This window comes from Podarcis liolepis, assembly GCF_965112155.1.
Source record: "Podarcis liolepis genome assembly, chromosome: 8".
NCBI classification, from domain to species: Eukaryota; Metazoa; Chordata; class Lepidosauria; order Squamata; family Lacertidae; genus Podarcis; species Podarcis liolepis.
The window spans coordinates 2,921,715-2,941,140 of record NC_139560.1 but is presented as its reverse complement, the minus strand read 5'-3'; the positions used below and the strand labels follow the sequence as shown (position 1 = coordinate 2,941,140).

General features: G+C 46.3%; 1 protein-coding gene across 1 annotated transcript in view; it reads left to right on the top strand.

The window, feature by feature from the left end:
* Positions 1-19,426, top strand: part of ZC3H3 (zinc finger CCCH-type containing 3) — a 271,724-nt gene that overhangs the window by 87,045 nt on the left and 165,253 nt on the right. Inside the window, exon 4 of the mRNA XM_083516620.1 lies at positions 3,761-3,917. Coding sequence (XP_083372746.1) covers positions 3,761-3,917 — 157 coding nt within the window. The remainder of the gene's footprint in view (positions 1-3,760; positions 3,918-19,426) is intronic.

Here is a 19,426-nt window from a genome sequence, read left to right as displayed (position 1 = left end):
AGCAGACCATCTCTGTCTACATCAGCCGCCTTCCAACTTTCCATGCCCAAGACCCACCTTAATCCTCCAGGCTGTTTTAGACCTACTCTAGAAGCAAAAATAGCACGATCGTCTAGATTTGCTGTCTCCCTTCACTCTTCCTCTGTCAGTCCCTTCTTTATCACAGCATAAGAGTTCCCTTGTAGGTTCAGACTGAAGGCCCCTCTAATCCAGCAGTTTGTCTCCAGCAGAGACCAATCAGATACTTCAGTAGTCTTCTTTTGCTTGTCCACGGCATCTGTCAGGAAGAGGTGCACTGCATTTGAACATGGAGGTTCTACTGCGCCTCTCTTTGCTTCTTTTCTGTCCAGAAGATAGCTTTGCTGCTCTGGGTGCAACTTGCCTTGTGTGACTCTTGATTCACACAACTCATTGGCAAAGGGCCACCACCATCGCTCGGGGGGAGAGCATCTGCTTCACGCGCAGGAAGGTCCTGGGTTCAATCCCTGCGTCTCTCAGGTAGGGCTTTGAAAAAAAGACTCCTTGTGTGAAGACCCAGAGAGCCATTGTTGCCAGTCAGTGTTGACAACACTGAGCAAGATGGACCAATGGTATAAGGATGCTTCCTAGCAGTGAAGGTTTGTGAAGCAGACAAGTCATTCTGCTGAGTTGTTAGAGAACCTAGTTTGGTGGTAATGCAGAAGGGATGATTCCTCCTGGTTTGAGAGGAGCTAATTCTTCTTAGCTAATTCTACTCTTGAGAGTCCCATGGACTGCAAGAAGATCCAACCTCTCCATTATGAAGGAAATCAGCCCTGAGTGCTCACTGGAAGGACATATCCTGAAGCTGAGGTCCGAAGACTTTGGCCACATCATGAGAAGAGAAGACTCCCTGGAGAAGACCCTGATGTTGGGAAAGATGGAGGGCACAAGGAGAAGGGGACGACAGAGGACGAGATGGTGGGACAGTGTTCTCGAAGCTACCAGCATGAGTTTGACCAAACTGCGGGAGGCAGTGGAAGACAGGAGTGCCTGGCGTGCTCTGGTCCAGGGGGTCACGAAGAGTCGGACACGACTAAACAAAAACAACAGTTCTACTTAACTAGGCCTGAAAATGTGTGTTACCAGGCTTATGGTGTCTGCTACCTGCCTCTGGGCAAAATTTTGGCCCCTTCTCTAGAGAAGGGGACCACCCCATAGCAATCGCCTGTGGATTTTCATTTGGTGCTACTCCTGATAGATTGCCTTTTAGAAGTTGCCTAACTTAGCTAGTAGGGAATATTAAGGTTGCATTTCCCAAGGCAGGCAGAAGACATTCAGAAAAAAAAGATAAAGATATATATGGGCCTCCTTTTTCCACTTTCCACCTTGCAATAATTTTAATTAGAGGATTCCCAAAGGGGGGGTGGGTGGGGGAAGAGTCATCTCTTCAAATCAGTTATAAAACCAGCAGACTTCGTCTCAGCATGTAGTGTCAGCTTTAATTATCTGGGCAGTTATAGCTGTATGTTATAAAAGTCAGGCAATTAGATGCATTCCTTAAAGCTGTGGAAAAAAATTGCTGGCTATCAAGAAGGGGAAGAAACAGAATCAAACATATAGCTGTTAATTGCATGGGGCATTCAGCAGGAAAAATGGTGTGTATATCACATTGCAAAATATTGTGAAAGTAGAAATGATTAAATACATAAATCTGTTTGGGAGTGTAGATGTCGCGGATAAAGGTGTTCTTTCTAAATGACTGCAAAATGTGTCCAAAGACACTCAACAGCACAAATAGGAAGCCTTTGTAATATTCAAGGCTGGCAGGCTAGGCACCCACTGCTCCCCAATGTTTTATAAGTGTGGATTCCTTGGAGAAGGCCAGAAGGTCATCATTCCCTGCTCCCCAATACAGGAGAAGGCCCACACAATCACAGACAAGCCCACACAATTGGATGTGCCGCACCCCAGAGACCAGGGGAGGAGGCTGGCCACAGTGCCAGAGTGAAATGCAGGACAGAGCTGGTTGCTCTAGATGACTCAGGCAAGTGAGCCAAGTCACATGCTACAAGGGAAGAACAAAAGCTGTTCATCTGATCGGGGGGCAGAGAGGGAGGGCAAGGGGCTATGGGGGAATTTGCAGTGAGAAGTGTAGCTCAGGGATATTGTGGCACTTGGAGACACGGGGCTTAGATGTGAGAGGTGGTGCTGAGTGGGTCTGTTGTCATTGTGGGTGTGATGGAGTTGGGTTTGGGTGCTTCTCTTTGGCAGAAGTTGACTGTGTTGTGCTTGGTTTGGGGGAAGGCAGCAGTTGCTGGCAAAACGCCACTGAGGTCTGTGCCTGGAGCTCCAGAGAAGCAGGCGCATCTTTCTGCTAATCTTTTCAAGTTCAGGCAACAAAGGACTTAGATGAGAAGCAGCCCTCGGTGGTTGCTGAAGCCTTGATTATAGAGGGCGGGTTAGGATGGAGAGACACGGGGCAGCGTTCTGTAGGTTTCACAATCTGCTCCTGGTGAGCACACAGAGGGAACTTCACGGGTTTTCTAGTCCACTGCCCGCTTGAAGCTTCCCTCTGATAGAAACCTGTTCAACCTTTTCTTTGAACGCTCCCATGGAGAGAAATGAAGCAGCCTCCTCTGGAATCTTGCTTCCCTGCTGTATTGTTCGAGCTGTTAAGATGCTCCTCCAAATGTTCAGCCTATATATCTGTCTTCCCCAGCCTAGTGGGAGTTGTAGTGCAAAACAGCTGGAGTCTACCAGCTTCGGGAAGTCTGGCACAGCTTAAATGGCAGGTCTAGGAAAAGGCTTCTGCCTGAGACCTTGGAGTCTCGACCAACCTTTGCCAACCCGCTGCCCTCCAGATATTATTGGTTTACAAGGCCCATCCTTGCTGGCTGGGCTGATGGGAGTTGTGGTCCAGAATATCTGGAGGACACCAGGTCCATGAAGGCTGGTCTAGAGTCTAGACTATACTGAGTTAGATAGGCCTGTGGTCTTACTCAGTGTAAGACAACCATCAGTTCAGTTTATGCAAGGTATGTACGATTGCATCTTTGTGATCAAAACCACCGGTGGAGGAAAAAAGTTGGTTCCCTCCTTGTCCTTTTGCTGTCCATTCTTCAAAACCCTTTCACAATGTTTGTTACCAGATTTAAAATTTGAGATAGATTAGCCAGAGAATATATTCTGATGTTTCTAATGTGGTTTTAAATTCCTGCTCTATCTTGTAATAAAGTCATACCTTGGGTTGAAGTAGCTTCGGGTTGAGCATTTTCCGGTTGTGCTCCGTGGCGACCCGGAAGTAACGGAACGCGTTACTTCTGGGTTTCGCCACTCACTCGCGCATGCGCAGACGCTCAAAGTGACGTCATGCGCACAACAGGTGAATCGCGACCCGCGCACGCTGAGACATGCGTTGCGTTTGCTTCAGGATGCAAACGGGGCTCCGGAACGAATCCCATTCGCATCCAGAAGTACCACTGTACTTGTAGGAAAATGAGAACATTTTTGCTTTCAGCTGCTGTGAGAACTGCCTGATCCTGTAATGCTCTTCCTGGGTTCACAGTTCTGACCATTTTGCACTTGGGGAAAGTAGTCAAAAGTGTAAACTATTGAGGGATATTATAACCATGGGCTCTGTTTTATTAAACGGTGCTCCATTTTGTATGTATGTGTGGATAAGGATTCATATCTATACATTTCAGCAAAGAGGTGATCCTTTTTTCCATGGCCCCAGTCTTGTTCTACATGTTTCTTCAGGCCTGCGTTAATTTCTTCCTCCTCTCTCTTTAAATCCCAGGCTCCAGCTTCCTTCTTGCAAGCCCCACAGCCAATAAAGTGGTGAACACTCGCTACAGGATTGTGAAGAAGGCGGCAACGTCTGCTCCTTCGGCCTCTGCGGCGTCTTTTGGCAGCCCTGCTCACAGCTGGAAGTCCAGAAGGCTCTCGACATCCAGGTAGAATTTTCGACACAGTTTTGACCATTGTTCCAGCGTCGGTACCGTGTTTTGGTGGGCATCTGTTTACAACTGCTGATCAGCTAAAAAAGGCCACATCACATTGTTCTTATGAGCGATGGAAATGTTTGATGGTCTATTGCAGGGGTCAGCAAACTTTTTCAGCCCTCCCACCAGATGTCAAAGAGAAAAACAACTACCAGACTTTTAGAAGACATCTGAAGGCAGCCCTGTTTAGGGAAGCTTTTAATGTTTGAAGGTCTTTTGTATTTTAATATTTTGTTGGAAGCTGCCCAGAGTGGCTGGGGAAACCCAGTCAGATGGGTGGGGTATAAATAATAAATTATTATTATTATTATTATTATTATTATTATTATTATTATTATTATTATTATTTTGTGGGGCATAGGAATTCGTTCATTTCCCCCCTCTAAAATGTAGTCCGGCCCTCCACAAGGTCTGAGGGACAGTGGACCGGCCCCTGCTGAAAAAGTTTGCTGACCCCTGACCTAGGAGATACCTAAAGCCATGGGGCCATTAGTGTGGTTCTTCAGCACCTGTCGAACAAATGCTGATTCTGTTGGTCTCTTTCTGGACAGCTTGGGCTAGAGGAGGGATCCCATGATGATGATGATGATGATGATAATAATAATAATAATAATAATAATAATAATAATAATAATAATAATAATTTTATTATTTACACCCTACCCATCTGGCTGGGTTTCCCCAGACACTCTGGGCAGCTCCCAGCAGAATAGTAAAAACACGATAAAGTATCAAACATTAAAAACTTCCCTAAACAGGTAACAAAACCTAAACCATGGAAACAAAATTTGTTGCTTTTGATATGTGCTCCTGCCTTGTCAATGAATTCTTTGGGTTTGGTGGTCATCTCAGCCTTCACATCGGTAGCTGATCAATATTTGGTCATCACGTTGCATGTACAGATTTTTATTTTTATAACCACCTTATTGTGCTTTAGGGGTTCTTCAGATTATGTGGCATATAAGTATTATACATATTTGAGGCTTCCCGGTATTAGAAAATGTACTTTCAGCCCAATCCCATGTTCTTGTTCCCATAGATAAGTCTCCCTTGGTTTCTTGGGAGCAGGCTGCATAGAGGAATTTATAGGATTTCATTATTCCTCTGCTAGCATTTGCTTTTATTCATTTTTTCTGTTTTCGCCTTCCAGCTTTCCCAATTCCAGCCTGAATAAGTTGCCCCTTTCTCCCCATGCTCTGTAGAGGTTGTCATCCTTTTCAAACCTCCCTCCGTTACACGATCCCTTCAGCGGATGACCAGTTGCAATTTGCAAGCAATTAGTTTAAGGTGCTCAACTATATTATAAAGTTTTGCAAATGAGTGTGGCAGCTGGCTTGAAAAAAGGGGTGGGTGGGAGAGAATGAATTTTAAAATCAAATAGAATAAACTTCCTCAATTACTTGGTGAAATAAAAGAAAATGCTGATATTCCCGTTTTTTAAAAGCTGATTATACAGTATTTGTTACAGTTTGAAAACAGTTTAAAAATTAAGAACCAGATGCTTTATCTGGGAACTTCTGTCACCAGCAATTTAGTAACACTTGACAGTATCAAAACAATTGCTATTTCAAGAATTTAAAATTGGAGTACAGCATTTACCTTCCTAAAACAATTGATTATCCCACCCAGCCCGCTTAAGAATAGCTTTATGTAAAGTACAGATTCTGTATATGAAGGGGGAAAGACTGAGACATCGTATACGTGAAGATCATTCGTGCTTATTGTAAAACATGAGCTGGTTTTCTGTTGGAGGGTATTGCACTCATTTGCAACTCTGAATTCTTCTGGAGGAGGAAACGTACGGACTGCTAAAGCCAAGTCACAAAGCCCTACTTTATTCTTATTTTAAGCCTGACGCAGATGAGATTTATATCAGTGATGTTGATTGCAGCAACGTTGCATTTAGGCGGACTGATCACCTGCCCCTAAATCTGGCATTGGATAGGCAGTCCTTGGCAGGGCCTGTTGAGATCCCTGACCATGTGATTGACACCCCTGGCTTAATGGATATTCCCAAGAATGTGTGAACAGATACTCCTTTTGCAAAGCACCCAGGCACATTTCAGCTGATCTGGCTCTAAGAGTTGTGTCATTTCTCTGTCGTAGGTCTTTTTATTTTTACCCCACCTCTTCCCAAAGGGCCCTGCAGATTTCCAGCATCATTTTTGTTGTTTAGTCGTTTAGTCGTGTCCGCCTCTTCGTGACCCCCTGGACCAGAGCACGCCAGGCACTTCTGTCTTCCACTGCCTCCCACAGTTTGGTCAAACTGGTAGCTTTGAGAACACTGTCCAACCATCTCGTCCTCTGTCGTCCCCTTCTCCTTGTGCCCTCCATCTTTCCCAACATCAGGGTCTTTTCCAGGAAGTCTTCTCTTCTCATGAGGTGGCCAAAGTCTTGGAGCCTCAGCTTCAGGATCTGTCCTTCCAGTGAGCACTCAGGGCTGATTTCCTTCAAAATGGATAGGTTTGATCGTCTTGCAGTCCATGGGACTCTCAAGAGTCTCCTCCAGCACCAGAATTCAAAAGCATCCATTCTTTGGCGAGCAGCCTTCTTTATGGTCCAGCTCTCACTTCCATACATCACTACTGGGAAAACCAGAGCTTGAACTATACGGACCTTTGTTGGCAAGGTGATGTCTCTGCTTTTTAAGATGCTGTCTAGGTTTGTCATTGCTTTTCTCCCAAGAAGCAGGCGTCTTTTAATTTCATGGCTGCTGTCACCATCTGCAGTGATCATGGAACCCAAGAAAGTAAAATCTCTCACTGCCTCCATTCCAGCATCATGGGACTGACTATTATATCTATAGATTAACTGCTGCTTCCATCACATGGGTACCTGTCCCAGGTTCTGTTTACCAGCTGCATCTCTTGTCGATATCCTTGTTGTATCCTTGCTTCCTGTGTAAATTTCCTGCGGGTATCATTGAGGAGTCCATCACAGGGGATGCAGCCAGCCTTTTTCGGACAGTCTCCGGGGGGGTGGAAGCCGTTCTTCACATGGGCATTGTGCAGCATGAGCCCAAACTCAACCCCTGACATCTCCAGAAAGGGCTGAGAGAGTCCTGGAGAGCTGCTGCCAGTCAGTGTAGGCAGTACTGAGATAGATAGGCTGACTCAGTGCAAGGCAGATTCCTATGTTTCTTTGCATCCACCCTAAGGTTTGGTGTGTCCATTCTCTCTCTCTCTCTCTCTCTCTCTCTCTCTCTCTCTCTCTCTCTGCCTCTGCCAGCACTATTGATTGACTCTCTGCGCTTTATTTAAGTCCGTTGAAAGAAGCCTATCTTGATCGAAACAGTTTCCTCTCTCCCTTCACGTGCCACGGGTGTCATGCTGAAATGACCATTCTTCCTCAGTTACCTCATCCACTGCAAATGCTGCCCATTTATCGGAGGAGATTGGTTTGCGTGTTTTCTCTCTCCCTCGCCTCCCCCCTTTTTGCACGTTGTGGAGGAAGGCCACAGATGCTCAGTGAGAGATCCAGGCAAAAGTGCTTCTTGGATGAGCAGAGAGTGTAAACGGAAGGGCAGGAGTTCTGTGATAGGTTTCTCCTCCCACCCAAGTAGTTCTAGGACTTGCCAACGCAACAGGTTGTTGGGAGGGAAGAAAAAGGATACTCCTTGCAGGTTAATAATAATAATAATAATAATAATAATAATAATAATAATAATATTTTATTATTTATTAATTATACCCCGCCCATCTGGCTGTGTTTCCCCAGGCACTCTGGGCGGCTTCCAACAGAACACTAAAATACAATAACCTATTAAACATTAGAAGTTTCCCTAAACAGGGCTGCCTTCAGATGTCTTCTAAAAGTCTGGTAGTTGTTGTTCTGTTTGACATCTGGTGGGAGGGCGTTCCACAGGTGGGTGCCACCACCGAGAAGGCCCTCTGCCTGGTTCCCTGCAACTTGGCTTCTCACAGGGAGGGAACCACCAGAAGGCCCTTCGCGCTGGACCTCAGTATCCGGGCAGAACGATGGAGGTGGAGACGCTCCTTCAGGTATACTGGACCAAGGCTGTTTAGGGCTTTAAATGTCAAATTTTAAAGGTTAATTTTTGCCTTAGCGCTTCCGCTTCCAGCTCACCTGGACAGTGGCAGGACTTGTGGTCTAAAACATCTGGGGAGCACAATGTATGCTATCCTTGGCCTTTGCAGTCTTAGTCAGCTACCCTGCTGCTGGTGTGCCCTCACATGTGAACACCCTTGGAGAAGAGCCAAAATGTGCAACACACTCCCCTTGTTCTCACAGAAGCTACTGCATGGCTTTGAATGCCTGAAAAAGGCTGATGTTTCCTCCAGATCCTGGCCCTTTTCTGCTGTCACTTTTGAACTCAGTGGACTCTGTGATCTGGTTTTAAGTCTCACGGCTACCATCAGTTCACTGAAGTTCCTCCCTCGGCCTGTATTTCCTGATTGTAAAAATGCATGTTACTTGTGTTTGCTGTGGAATATTACCTGCAGCAAAAGTACCAGGTACTGCGATCCCACCTTAAGTCCTGTCGGTGCTCAGGATGTCTCTATGCATAGCTGTCAACATTTCCCTTTTTTAAAGGGAAATCCCCTTATTCCAAATAGGATTCCTCGCAAGAAAAAGGAAAAGTTGACAGCTATGGTCTCTATGGCTGCAGCTTGCAAAGTCTCTTTGTGTTTTACCTCTTGCACAGTCTCCTCACGTGTTGCTGGCAGGAATATGGCGTCCCCCAAACCCACTTCAGGGTTATCTGAGTGATGACGACTGAGGCCCTGAGTCCTTCCCTTGCAATTTATGTGAGTGAAGCTGACGTGGTTTTGCTCCCCTCGTAGTGAGGCTCTTTCACAGGGTCTAATTTTGCTTTGTTCTGTTTCACATTGGCTGGGGCATTATGCCCACGTCGGGAGAGGTTCCTTCTCCCATGAAGTAATTGTTTAGAGGCAAAAGACAAATGTGCCTCCAGGAAGGTGTTGGGGCAGAGGGATGGGGGGAGAAGAGAGGGGAATCCTTAGCCTTCTCTCTCCTGCCCCCCCTTGACCCCCAGTGCTAAACCCCTTGGTGATTTCTTGCTTTCTCCCCTTATTGCTAGATTGCATTAAACTTCGCCCTGCCACTGACTTTTCTGCAGGCGATAGATGGGAGTATATTTTAAATTAATTTTACTGCACTTTTGTAATATTTTTGTTTTAAATAGATTTATAAGCAGCTCGGGGGCTATTTCTACAAATTTATGAAGATAATTTTCACTCTCTTGATAAGGTTAAATTTACACCTGCTATTTCCATATTAATTCACATTGCTAAGTGGATCTAATTTTCTTCCGTTCTTCTATCTGGTGTGTGCGCCTTTCCTAATGCAATTTCCCCCCTCACTAAATCACTGTGATCGGGAGTCATGATCGAGTTAAATTAACTTAAATTAATTTACTTAATAAGAGCTCCAATGAGGTTGAGATTTATTGATTGTGCTTCTTTCTCACTCCTCCCCCTTTATCTCTTCGGGGAGTTCCTCCCCCTCCCCACCTTTTACGTTCCATTGTGGGGCTGCAAAAGAGTGGGGCACAAGAAATCCGTGGGTCTCTCTGGTGCCCTTGAGAAATCACTTGGGACCAAATCCTGGGGGGTGATTTTCGATTGGTGCTGCTTCAGTGAACTGTCTGTGCTGGTGGGTAGATGAATGATCACGATCTGTGGTATCGTGACCATTCTTGCATTTGAGGATGAAACCCGAGCGCAGCCAGAGTGCTCCGGAAAGTCATTGTGATCTTCCAAGGTTTCCTGAACAATGGACGCAACTGAATGGTGCAATTAAGGCATTCCAGAGAAGCTTATGAGAGGGGAGCAGCTGCCTAATGAAACTGGCAGTAGTGAAATCGCTGATGGCTTTATCTGCTGCGATCCTCCACGTTAACTAGGCTAAGTACAAGGTTTCTTGTACTAAACTAGGTATCTGAAGAAGTGTACATGTACACGAAAGCTCATACCAATAACAAACTTAGTTGGTCTCTAAGGTGCCACTGGAAGGATATATTTTTTTTGTTTTGACTACGGCAGACCAACATGGCTACCTACCTGTAACTAGGATAAGTACAATAAGCCGTGCATTGATTGTATGTGAAGCACAATGGGGCATGGAAGTACCAATTTTAGAGCCCTCCTTTTAAAAAAAAAAAAAAAAAAAGTGACACTGCCAGCATAGCTATGCATATAAGTTTCACAGAGCAGCTTGAGAGCAGTTCACCCTGGCAGGAAGTTTTTGACCTGCTCACTTCCTTGGGGCAGTGCGCAGCCTGGGAGTCATTTTGGACTCGCAGCTGTCCATGGAGGCGCAGGTCAATTCTGTGTCCAGGGCAGTTGTCTACCAGCTCCATCTGGTACGCAGGATGAGACCCTGCCTGCCTGCAGACTGTCTTGCCAGAGTGGTGCATGCTCTGGTTATCTCCTACTTGGACTTGCAATGCGCTTTATGTGGGGCTACCTTTGAAGGTGACCCAGAAACTACACCTCCATCATTCTGCCTGGACACTGAGGTCCAGCTCCGATTGCCTTCTGGCGGTTCCCTTGCTGGAAGAAGCCAAGTTACAGGGAACCAGGCAGACATCCCACCAGATGTCAAAGAGAACAACAACTACCAGACTTTTAGAAGACATCTGAAGGCAGCCCTGTTTAGGGAAGCTTTTAATGTTTAATAGGTTACTGTATTTTAGTGTTTTGTTGGAAGCCACCCAGAGTGGCTGGGGGGACCCAGCCAGATGGGCGGGGTATAAATAATAAATAATAATAACTATTATATATACAACTAATCCAGAATGCGGCAGCTAGACTGGTGACTGGGAGCGGATGCCGAGACCACATAACACCGGTCTTGAAAGACCTACGTTGGCTCCCAGTACGTTTCCAAGCACAATTCAAAGTGTTGGTGATGACCTTGAAAGCCCTAAACGGCCTCGGCCCAGTAGACCTGAAGGAGCATCTCCACCCCCATCATTCTGCCCGGACACTGAGGTCCAGCTCCGAGGGCCTTCTGGTGGTTCCCTCATTGTGAGAAGCAAAGCTACAGGGAACCAGGCAGAGGGCCTTCTCGGTAGTGGTACCCGCCCTGTGGAACACCCTCCCACCAGATGTCAAAGAGATAAACAACTACCTGACATTCAGAAGACATCTGAAGGCAGCCCTGTTCAGGGAAGCTTTTAATGTTTAATGCATTATTGTATTTTAATATTTTGTTGGAAGCGGCCCAGAGTGGTTGGGGAAGCCCAGCTAGATGGGTGGGGTATTAATAATAATAATAATAATAATAATAATAATAATAATAATAATAATAATAATTAGGCGAAGTCAGCATTTGAACCTGGGTACCGTCCTAAGGCTGCACCCCTTGAGTCCTATTTGCCCCTTCTAAGAAATCTCCCTTTGCAAAAATGTCCCCAGTTCTCAGGCACCAGAATGAAATCTCCTCTCTCCCCCCCAACTTTTGTGTGTATGCAACTCAATGCAAGCACTCCTTGGTCACTGGCCTTTGAGCTGGTGTTGGTGTCTTGTACTTAACCCCACCTGGGTCAGCCCTTCATGTCACATGTTCAGGCATCAGGGAAAAACCAATGCTGTCCAGGGTTGTAAAGACTGCAGAGAGAATAATTGGGTGCACTCTTCCCACCTTGGATCAAATCTACGCTTCCAGGTGCCATAAGAAAGCTGCAGAGATAGGGCAGGATAGTGCGCACCCCGCAAATGATCTCTTTCAGCTTCTGCATCTGGAAGAAGGTCCAGGGTTATAAAAACTAGGACTAGCCATCTGAGAAACAGTTTCTACCCCAATGCGATTTTGGTTTTAAATGCAGTGTAAGGTAGTCTCTGGGGAAGTATATTGTATTTAATTATGGGGGATCAGAGTTTTTAGGGGGCTAACCAGGCTGGGATAGCTGGGATAGCAGGCTTGTTGTTTCTGAATGTCTAATGTAGATTTTTTCAATTTCGTTGTTCTGTATGGGACAATGACAATAAAGATTATCGTATCGTATCACTCTCACCCACACCATTTGACTTGCCTGGTGGGCTAAACGCCACGGCTTTTGTTACCTAGAGGAGTCCCTGTAGTTTTGCAGACATGTCCTGGTTTCGGGAGCTGGTTTCAGGCGCTCTTGCATAGAGAACAAGCACTATGCTGCCCCAAAAGTTAAGTACTCTTTCAATTTTGGCAGTTCTCTTCATTGTTGACTGTTGTTCGCTGTGACGGAAAAAGACATGTTGGGAACACGCTGCCTTCATGCTTCGCTGGTAATGGCCCGGGCGGATGCACGGATCGCTCCCTCTCCGTTCCTTTCCCGGAGGGAGGGGGGATGAGTGTTGCGAAGGCAGATTTTTCCCATCATTGGCCCTGTGCTCATCTGGATCCTGGCAGAAAAACAGAGTTTTCCCTGGGAGGTTTCCCTTTTCTGCTTTTCTTCCTTTCTGCTGACACTTCTCCAATCCCCGTTTTAAGTTCCTCCAGGGAAGCCAGGGAATGAGAGGTGTGTGTCTGTGTGTGCAGATTGTGTTTTTCGGAAGTATCAAGACCGTATTGTTCTAAAAGGTCAGTTTATCTTAAGCTGTCGTGGAAAGACAGGCCTCCTTTTCTTCCCCGTCTCCCCCGAACGGCCGGCAAGTGGCAATTAAAGGTACCAAAATGAGACTCCGAGATTCTTCTCCTCCCACTCTGGTTTTAATTTGTGCTTTTATCCAGGCAGCTGAAGCAATATTTAGGTTGAGACTCATATTTACTTCATTACAGTTAAATATTTTGTTCCTGCAAAACCCATTATGAAATTGCTAAAGGTATTAAAATAAAGTGTTCGTTATTGCTCTAATAACTTAGATTTGTTTCCCCCCGTTTAAGCAATATTTGGTAAAGGAAGAGAAGGTGACAGATGTCCTGGGCTGCAGTTCAGCACTTCAGCACCTGCTCAGGATTGCGTGAGGGGGGCCAGCGCTTGAATTACTGGTTTTAAGGAAGTTTTTGGGTGCCACGCCACCCTGCTGTTTTAGCAACATAAAATGAGCCCTGTAGCTGAATCAGACCAAAGGCTTTTCTGCTCCACCGCAGTGGCTAACAAGATGCTCCTGGGAAGCCTGCAAGCTGGTCCTGAGCTCAACATCTCCCCCTCCACTCCTATTTCCCATCCTGCCTCTGGCATTAGGAATACTGCACAGATATCATGGCCAGAAGCCTTTTCCTCCTTGGAAATTCCATGGTTCAACTGTGTGCTGTGGAAAGAAGTGCTTCCTTTTTCTGTCCCGAATCTTTATTGTATTGTATTTTAGTGTTCTGTTGGAAGCCGCCCAGAGTGGCTGGGGAAACCCAGCCAGATGGGCGGGGCATACCGTATTTTTTGCTCTATAGGACGCACCCGACCATAGGACGCACCTAGTTTTAGAGGGGGAAGAACAAGAAAAAATAAATCTCCCCCTCTCTGCGCAGTGCCCCTTCAGCGAAGCGGCAGGAGAAACGGAGCCCCTTCCATTTCTCCTCCCGCTTAGCTGAAGGGGCAGCGCGCCTAGACATTCCATTGTGGCGCCCATAACCTAGATTTAGGGTGCCATTTAGCTCCTATCTTTCATATCTCAGTTTCTAACACTGCGTTTCAGGCTAGATGTGTGTCAAAGTGCCAGCAGGTGTTCTGTTTGTGAGTGAGGCTCACAGTCCTGCTGCTTAGCCTAGCCGAGGGAAGGACATCTACCCCGAATGTTGCACCAGTTGCATGCTTCAAGGCTGCTTGCGAGTGTTTTCCTCCCTTGTAAGCCAACAGCTTTTGCCAATCCTGCTTGTTCCCTCCTGGTCTGCACGTCTAAAAGTACTTTTGTGAGTTGACAGTTGGCGAGACCCAGCATTCCTCGTGTGTTCGTCTTGATTAAATATCTTACAGCTGATTAAATATCTGCCTTTTTAACTGGTTGATAAAACCAATTGCTATTATGCCTTGTGACATCTCGATGAAGACGCCTTTTTGAGGATGCTGAACGAAGGTGACACTTTCTCTTAAGTAAGAGGAGTTCAGAAACTTGTTTGGAAAAGAGCAGTCCTCTTACTTTCATCCTATAAGCTCTGGCCCGCCCCAGTTTCGGAATTTACAGGTATTTTCTGAAACGACAAAATCTGCCAGTGTTGTTTTTTCCCAGCTGGCCACTGCTTCTTGGCAACAAGTTCTAAATTCACCAGCTGAATGCCCCAATTCCAAGCCAAATTGTTTTGTTAAGACAATTCTGGAAGTGTGTCTTGGGAATTAAAAAACAACAACCATTTTAATAGTTGAATAGTTTTCAAATCATTTTAAAGCATCTTTACTCCTAGCATTAATAACTAACCGTGATATACATTGAGTATACATTGAATTTAAAGTTGTGCCTGCATGCTACTATCTACATTTACTAATAAATCAAATGACTGGAGACGATGGCTCCTATAAGCGTGGCCAAAAAAACTATTTACACAGAGGAAGTGGCTCCTTTCCATATAGGCTAATTGCTCTTATTGTACCATGTATATATTTCACTTGGGCAAGGGGGCAGGAATGCACTAGGACCAAAGCTTCCATACATCTTTTATTTTTCATTTGTTGGGCACCCTGTGCCAGTCAAAAATTCACTAGAAAAATGCAACCTTTGCTGCTTATAGAAGTAGTGCGACATGCAACACGTTGGTGATTAATATAAAAGGTAAAGGGACCCCTGACCATTAGGTCCAGTCGTGACCGACTCTGAGGTTGCGGCGCTCATCTCGCTTTACTGGCCGTGGGAGTTGGCGTACAGCTTCCGGGTCATGTGGCCAGCATGACGAAGCCACTTCTGGCAAACCAGAGCAGCGCACGGAAACGCCGTTTACCTTCCCGCCGGAGCAGTACCTATTTATCTACTTGCACTTTGATGTGCTTTCGAACTGCTAGGTTGGCAGGAGCTGGTACCGAACAACGGGAGCTCACCCCGTCCCGGGGATTTGAACCGCCGACCTTCTGATCGGCAAGCCCTAGGCTCAGTGGTTTAAACCACAGCGCCACCCGCATCTCGGCGATTAATATACACAGAACAATAATTATACATACTTTAGCAACCTTCTGAGAAAAATACAAAACATTAAAGAAAGCCACAGAGACTTGAGAACTACCCAGCTTAAAATGAACTTATAATGTCTGGTTTCAATAGATTTTTCAAATGCTTAACTCGGTTTTTTAAATAAGTTCATGAAGATACCAACAAAAGGTAAGTTCGGTGTTATTCACAATACCGAGAGATGCTAGTGGGATTGTAGATAGATGTTAATAAAGTTGTAGAGAATGAAGTTGTAGACGACAGGGTGCCATAGAACAGCAGGAAAAGATGGTGGGGTGTCCGATAGGTTTTTCCCTCATCCTGGAAGAAAGAGCTATACAGCCCTTCTCCATGCTGCCGACACTTTGCTATTGCAAGGGGAAACTGGAACCCTGACGCAGAGCCTGGCGAAGGGTTAGGCCTGTTAAATCACGCTGGGATTTATGAGCAGGAGAGCTGGGTTTTGGGGTCCCAGCTAGCAGGCAAGTGCTGAGACTGCGTGATTCCAGCGTGCAATGCATCACGGAGACGTGGCGATCTATATTTCACCGGGGGTGGGGGTGAGGCAGTAGCGAGTGCTGGCGTTTGGAGAGAGCAAGCGGCAAAGTGCTTTCCTTTCTTGTGGTCTCGCTGGGCATCCTGGCGGCAGAGAAACAGCTTTAGGTGTGGGACCCCGCAGTGGGCGCTGGAATAACTTGGCTGGGAACCTCTGAATGAACCTGCCTCTTTCTCAATTCATGTCCAGTGTCTCTCGGAAGGCCTTGTGAAACTGTTTCTCGCCTGCCCTTGGAATCCAAAATTATGTATTTTGCCAGAGCTCTAAATGTGCACCATTTCTCTCTCTCTCTCTCTCTCTCTCTCTCTCTCTCTCTCTCTCTGTGTGTGTGTGTGTGTGTTCTCACTCTTTTCAGCTTCTGGCACGCTAATCTGAAGGGGCGCTGAAATGTGACTAATGTCCTTAAAGTTCCTGTCATTTTCCTTTTCTTTCCAAATTCATTTGATAAGAAAGTGAGAAGTAAACAGAAACCTTGTGTTTAAGCAGATAACTCGGAAAGCCTTTTCCATCACATTTGAAAAAAACAGCTGTGTCATGGATTCTGCAAAATGGCTGGTTTTCAGAACTTTTTTTTTTTAATTTTTAAAATATATATATATATTTGTCTCTGGTAAATTTTGTTTTAATAATCTTGACGTGCTTTATAAAGGTTTAGGAATAAGACTTTTTTGAAGGGATGTTAAAACCATTCTCTAAAAATGACATCTCATTAAAGTGAAATTCATCTGCTGGGATTGGAAATATTACAGACAAGGAGAAAACAGTGGCTGTAGTTCTTTAAAATGTGTGTTTTCTCCCCCTTCTTAGAGGAAGTACTTCTTAATCTTTTTAATGAGGATGGTGAGAGACACACAACCCCATATTGTTTCTAAGAAGTCCTGACATCTGGCCTAACATAATCCATTTTCTGTTAGCTAGTAGTTGGAGGCTTCTTAATAATAAAAATAAAATAATGTAGCAGCTCTTTTGCCAAAGCTGTGGATTAATCTTTTGAATGCTCAGCGCGCTCTCCTCCCTCCTGCAGCAACGAAAGACAGTTTATAACGTTCAATCTGCTTTTCCCAACTGGAGCTGGCATCTGGGGGCTGCTCTTGACTTATCCTCAGGCGCTGCCAAGACCTGAGCTTGGGTGCAATGCGGAATCAGGATTGTGGGACAGCCCAAGCCCCAGAATTGGGCACATGGCTGGAGGTGGCTTTGGACCATTCTGCCCATGCTCATTCTGCCCTCGCATGGCCTCCTTCCTGGCCTTTTCCTCCTTCTGCTCCTGTCGTGTCGCTTTGAGTCAGGGCCCAATCCTGCACAGATCCTCAGACAAGGAGTAGGACCCTTACCCCAGGTACACCTCCATACTGCCAATACATGGGTAGGCAAACTAAGGCCCAGGGGCCGGATCTGGCCCAATCGCCTTCTAAATCTGGCCCGCGGACGGTCCAGGAATCAGCGTGTTTTTACGTGAGTAGAATGTGTCCTTTTATATACAGCGGATGCTCGGGTTGCGAACGTGATCCATGCGGGATGCACGTTCGCAATTCGCAGTGTTCACAACCCGCGTCTGCACACATGTGGGTTGTGATTTGGCGCCTCTGCACATGTGCAAAGCACGATTTAGCACTTCTGCGCATGTGCGACCGCTGAAACCTGGAAGTAACCTGTTCCGGTACTTCCGGGTTTCGGTTGTCCATAACCCGAAAAAAACGCAACCTGAAGCTGCTGTAACCAGAGATATGACTGTAAAATGCATCTCTGGGTTATTTGTGGGGCATAGGAATTTGTTCATTCCCCCCCCCCCCAAAAAAATATAGTCCAGGTCTGAGGGACAGTGGACTGGCCCTCTGCTGAAAAAGTTAGCCAATATATCCCTCCCCAGGACTGGGGGCCGGCTGCCTGAATTCCTGGCCAGTTCTCCAAGGAGCAGAAGGAGGCAGCAAACCAGGCAGGTGCTTCAGCGCTGTGCTGAAGTATCTGGCTGCTTGCTCAAGAGGGGATGTGTGCGCACGTGAGTGTCTGCCTGGATCAGGACCTGGCTGAGAACCAGGAAGAGTAGAAGCTTCCAGCTCCTCTGAGCCACAGTGGCTGATTGCACCGTCTCAAGCACCAAGCCCAGTGCAGAGGGGAGCTGCTCTTACCTTTTGTCAAGAATCCCACTGCTGCCTCCTTAAGGATGCAAGAGCCCACTGAGTCAGGCCAAGGGCCCACCTGGACCGGCGTCCTGCTCTCACAGCAGCCAACCAGATGCCTGTGGGAAACCTGCAAGCAGGAGTTGAGCACAAGAGCATCTCTCCCCTCCTCTGCTTTCCAGCAACTGGGATTTAATTAATTTAATTTAATTTATTATTTATACCCTGCCCATCTGACTGGGTCTCCCCAGCCACTCTGGGCGGCTTCCAACCAAATATCAAAAACAATACAGCGTCAGACATTAAAAACTTCCCCAAACAAAGCATCTTTTAAAAGTAAAAAAGTTGTTTATTGCCTTGACATCTGCTGGGAGGGCATTCCACAGGGCAGGTGCCACCACCGAGAAGGCCCTCTGACTGGTTCACTGTAACCTTGCTTTTTGCAGTGAGGGAACCACCAGAAGGCCCTCAGCACTGGACCTTAGTGTCCAGGTTAGATAATGGGGGTGGAGACACTCCTTCAGGTATACAGGACCAAGGCCGTTTAGGGCTTTCAAGGTCAGCACCAACCCTTTGAATTGTGCCCGGAAACGTACTGGGAGCCAATGCAGATCTCTGAGGACCGGTGTTATGTGGTCTTGGCGGCTGCTCCCAGTCCCCAGTCTAGCTGCCGCATTCTGGATTAATTGCAGTTTCCAAGTCACCTTCAAAGGTAGCCCCACGTAGAGTGCATCGCAGTAGTCCAAGCAGGAGATAACTAGAGCATGCACCACTCTAGCGAGACAGTCTGCGGGCAGGTAGGGTCTCATCCTGCGTACCAGATGGAGCTGGATTCAGAAGCCATCGTCCAATCCCCTTTTTAGTTTGATGGCATCACTGCCTCCTTTGAGAGGGAGTTCCATAGCAGTGCATAGTTAAACTATGGAAACAATTGTGCATATTATTCCAAAGTGGATGGGACCCAGCAGGCACTGGACACGCAAGAAGGTAGAGTTCAGAGAGAGAGAGAGAGAGAAAGAGAGAGAGAGAGAGAGAGAGAGAGAGAGAGAGAGAGAGAGAGAGAGAGAAATATCCTGCCCAGGTTTCTGTGCCCTTCAGGGAGCAGCTACAGTAATTGAGCTCTACTTTGGAGGAACTAATGAAAACAAAATAAAACTGGGACTCAGAGGTTAACGACCAGCTTTAAATGCATATGAAAATACTTAAGAATAATGGGATTTTCTTTTTTTAATTTTGGTTAATGGAGTAGTAGATTTTTGAATTGATCCTATTAAAAATAAAACTGTCACTTTCAAACCTGGGGAAGCAATTATGGGTTATTTAGTTGACAGGGTATTTTGTGTTAATCTTGGGCTGCTCTTTCTGCATGCTTCCTTCCCCCGGTGCAGATCACACGCGGAAGGGAGCGTGCGCAGAAGGTCTTAGCGAGTGCCTTCGGGTCAGCGAGGGGTGTGAGTCTTCTCTTGTCTCCCCACCGTCGCCGGGGGAAAAAAGAAAACCCCTCCATTTGAAAGAGGATTTGACAAATTCATGGTGGAGAGTGCTGTGATTCATACATTGCCGGGGCTTGGACTAGGTGGCTGGGTCAGCACTCTCATTTCTCAGAAGAGGAACGGAGGCTGATTTGAATCCCACCCCCTTACTACACACAGAGGAAACCACTTCGAAGCCATTCACTAGGTTGGATTTGAAGATGTTCCTGTTGTTCCCTGCCGCCCACGTGAGCGAGCCCGTCACACCTCTTGCCTTGGC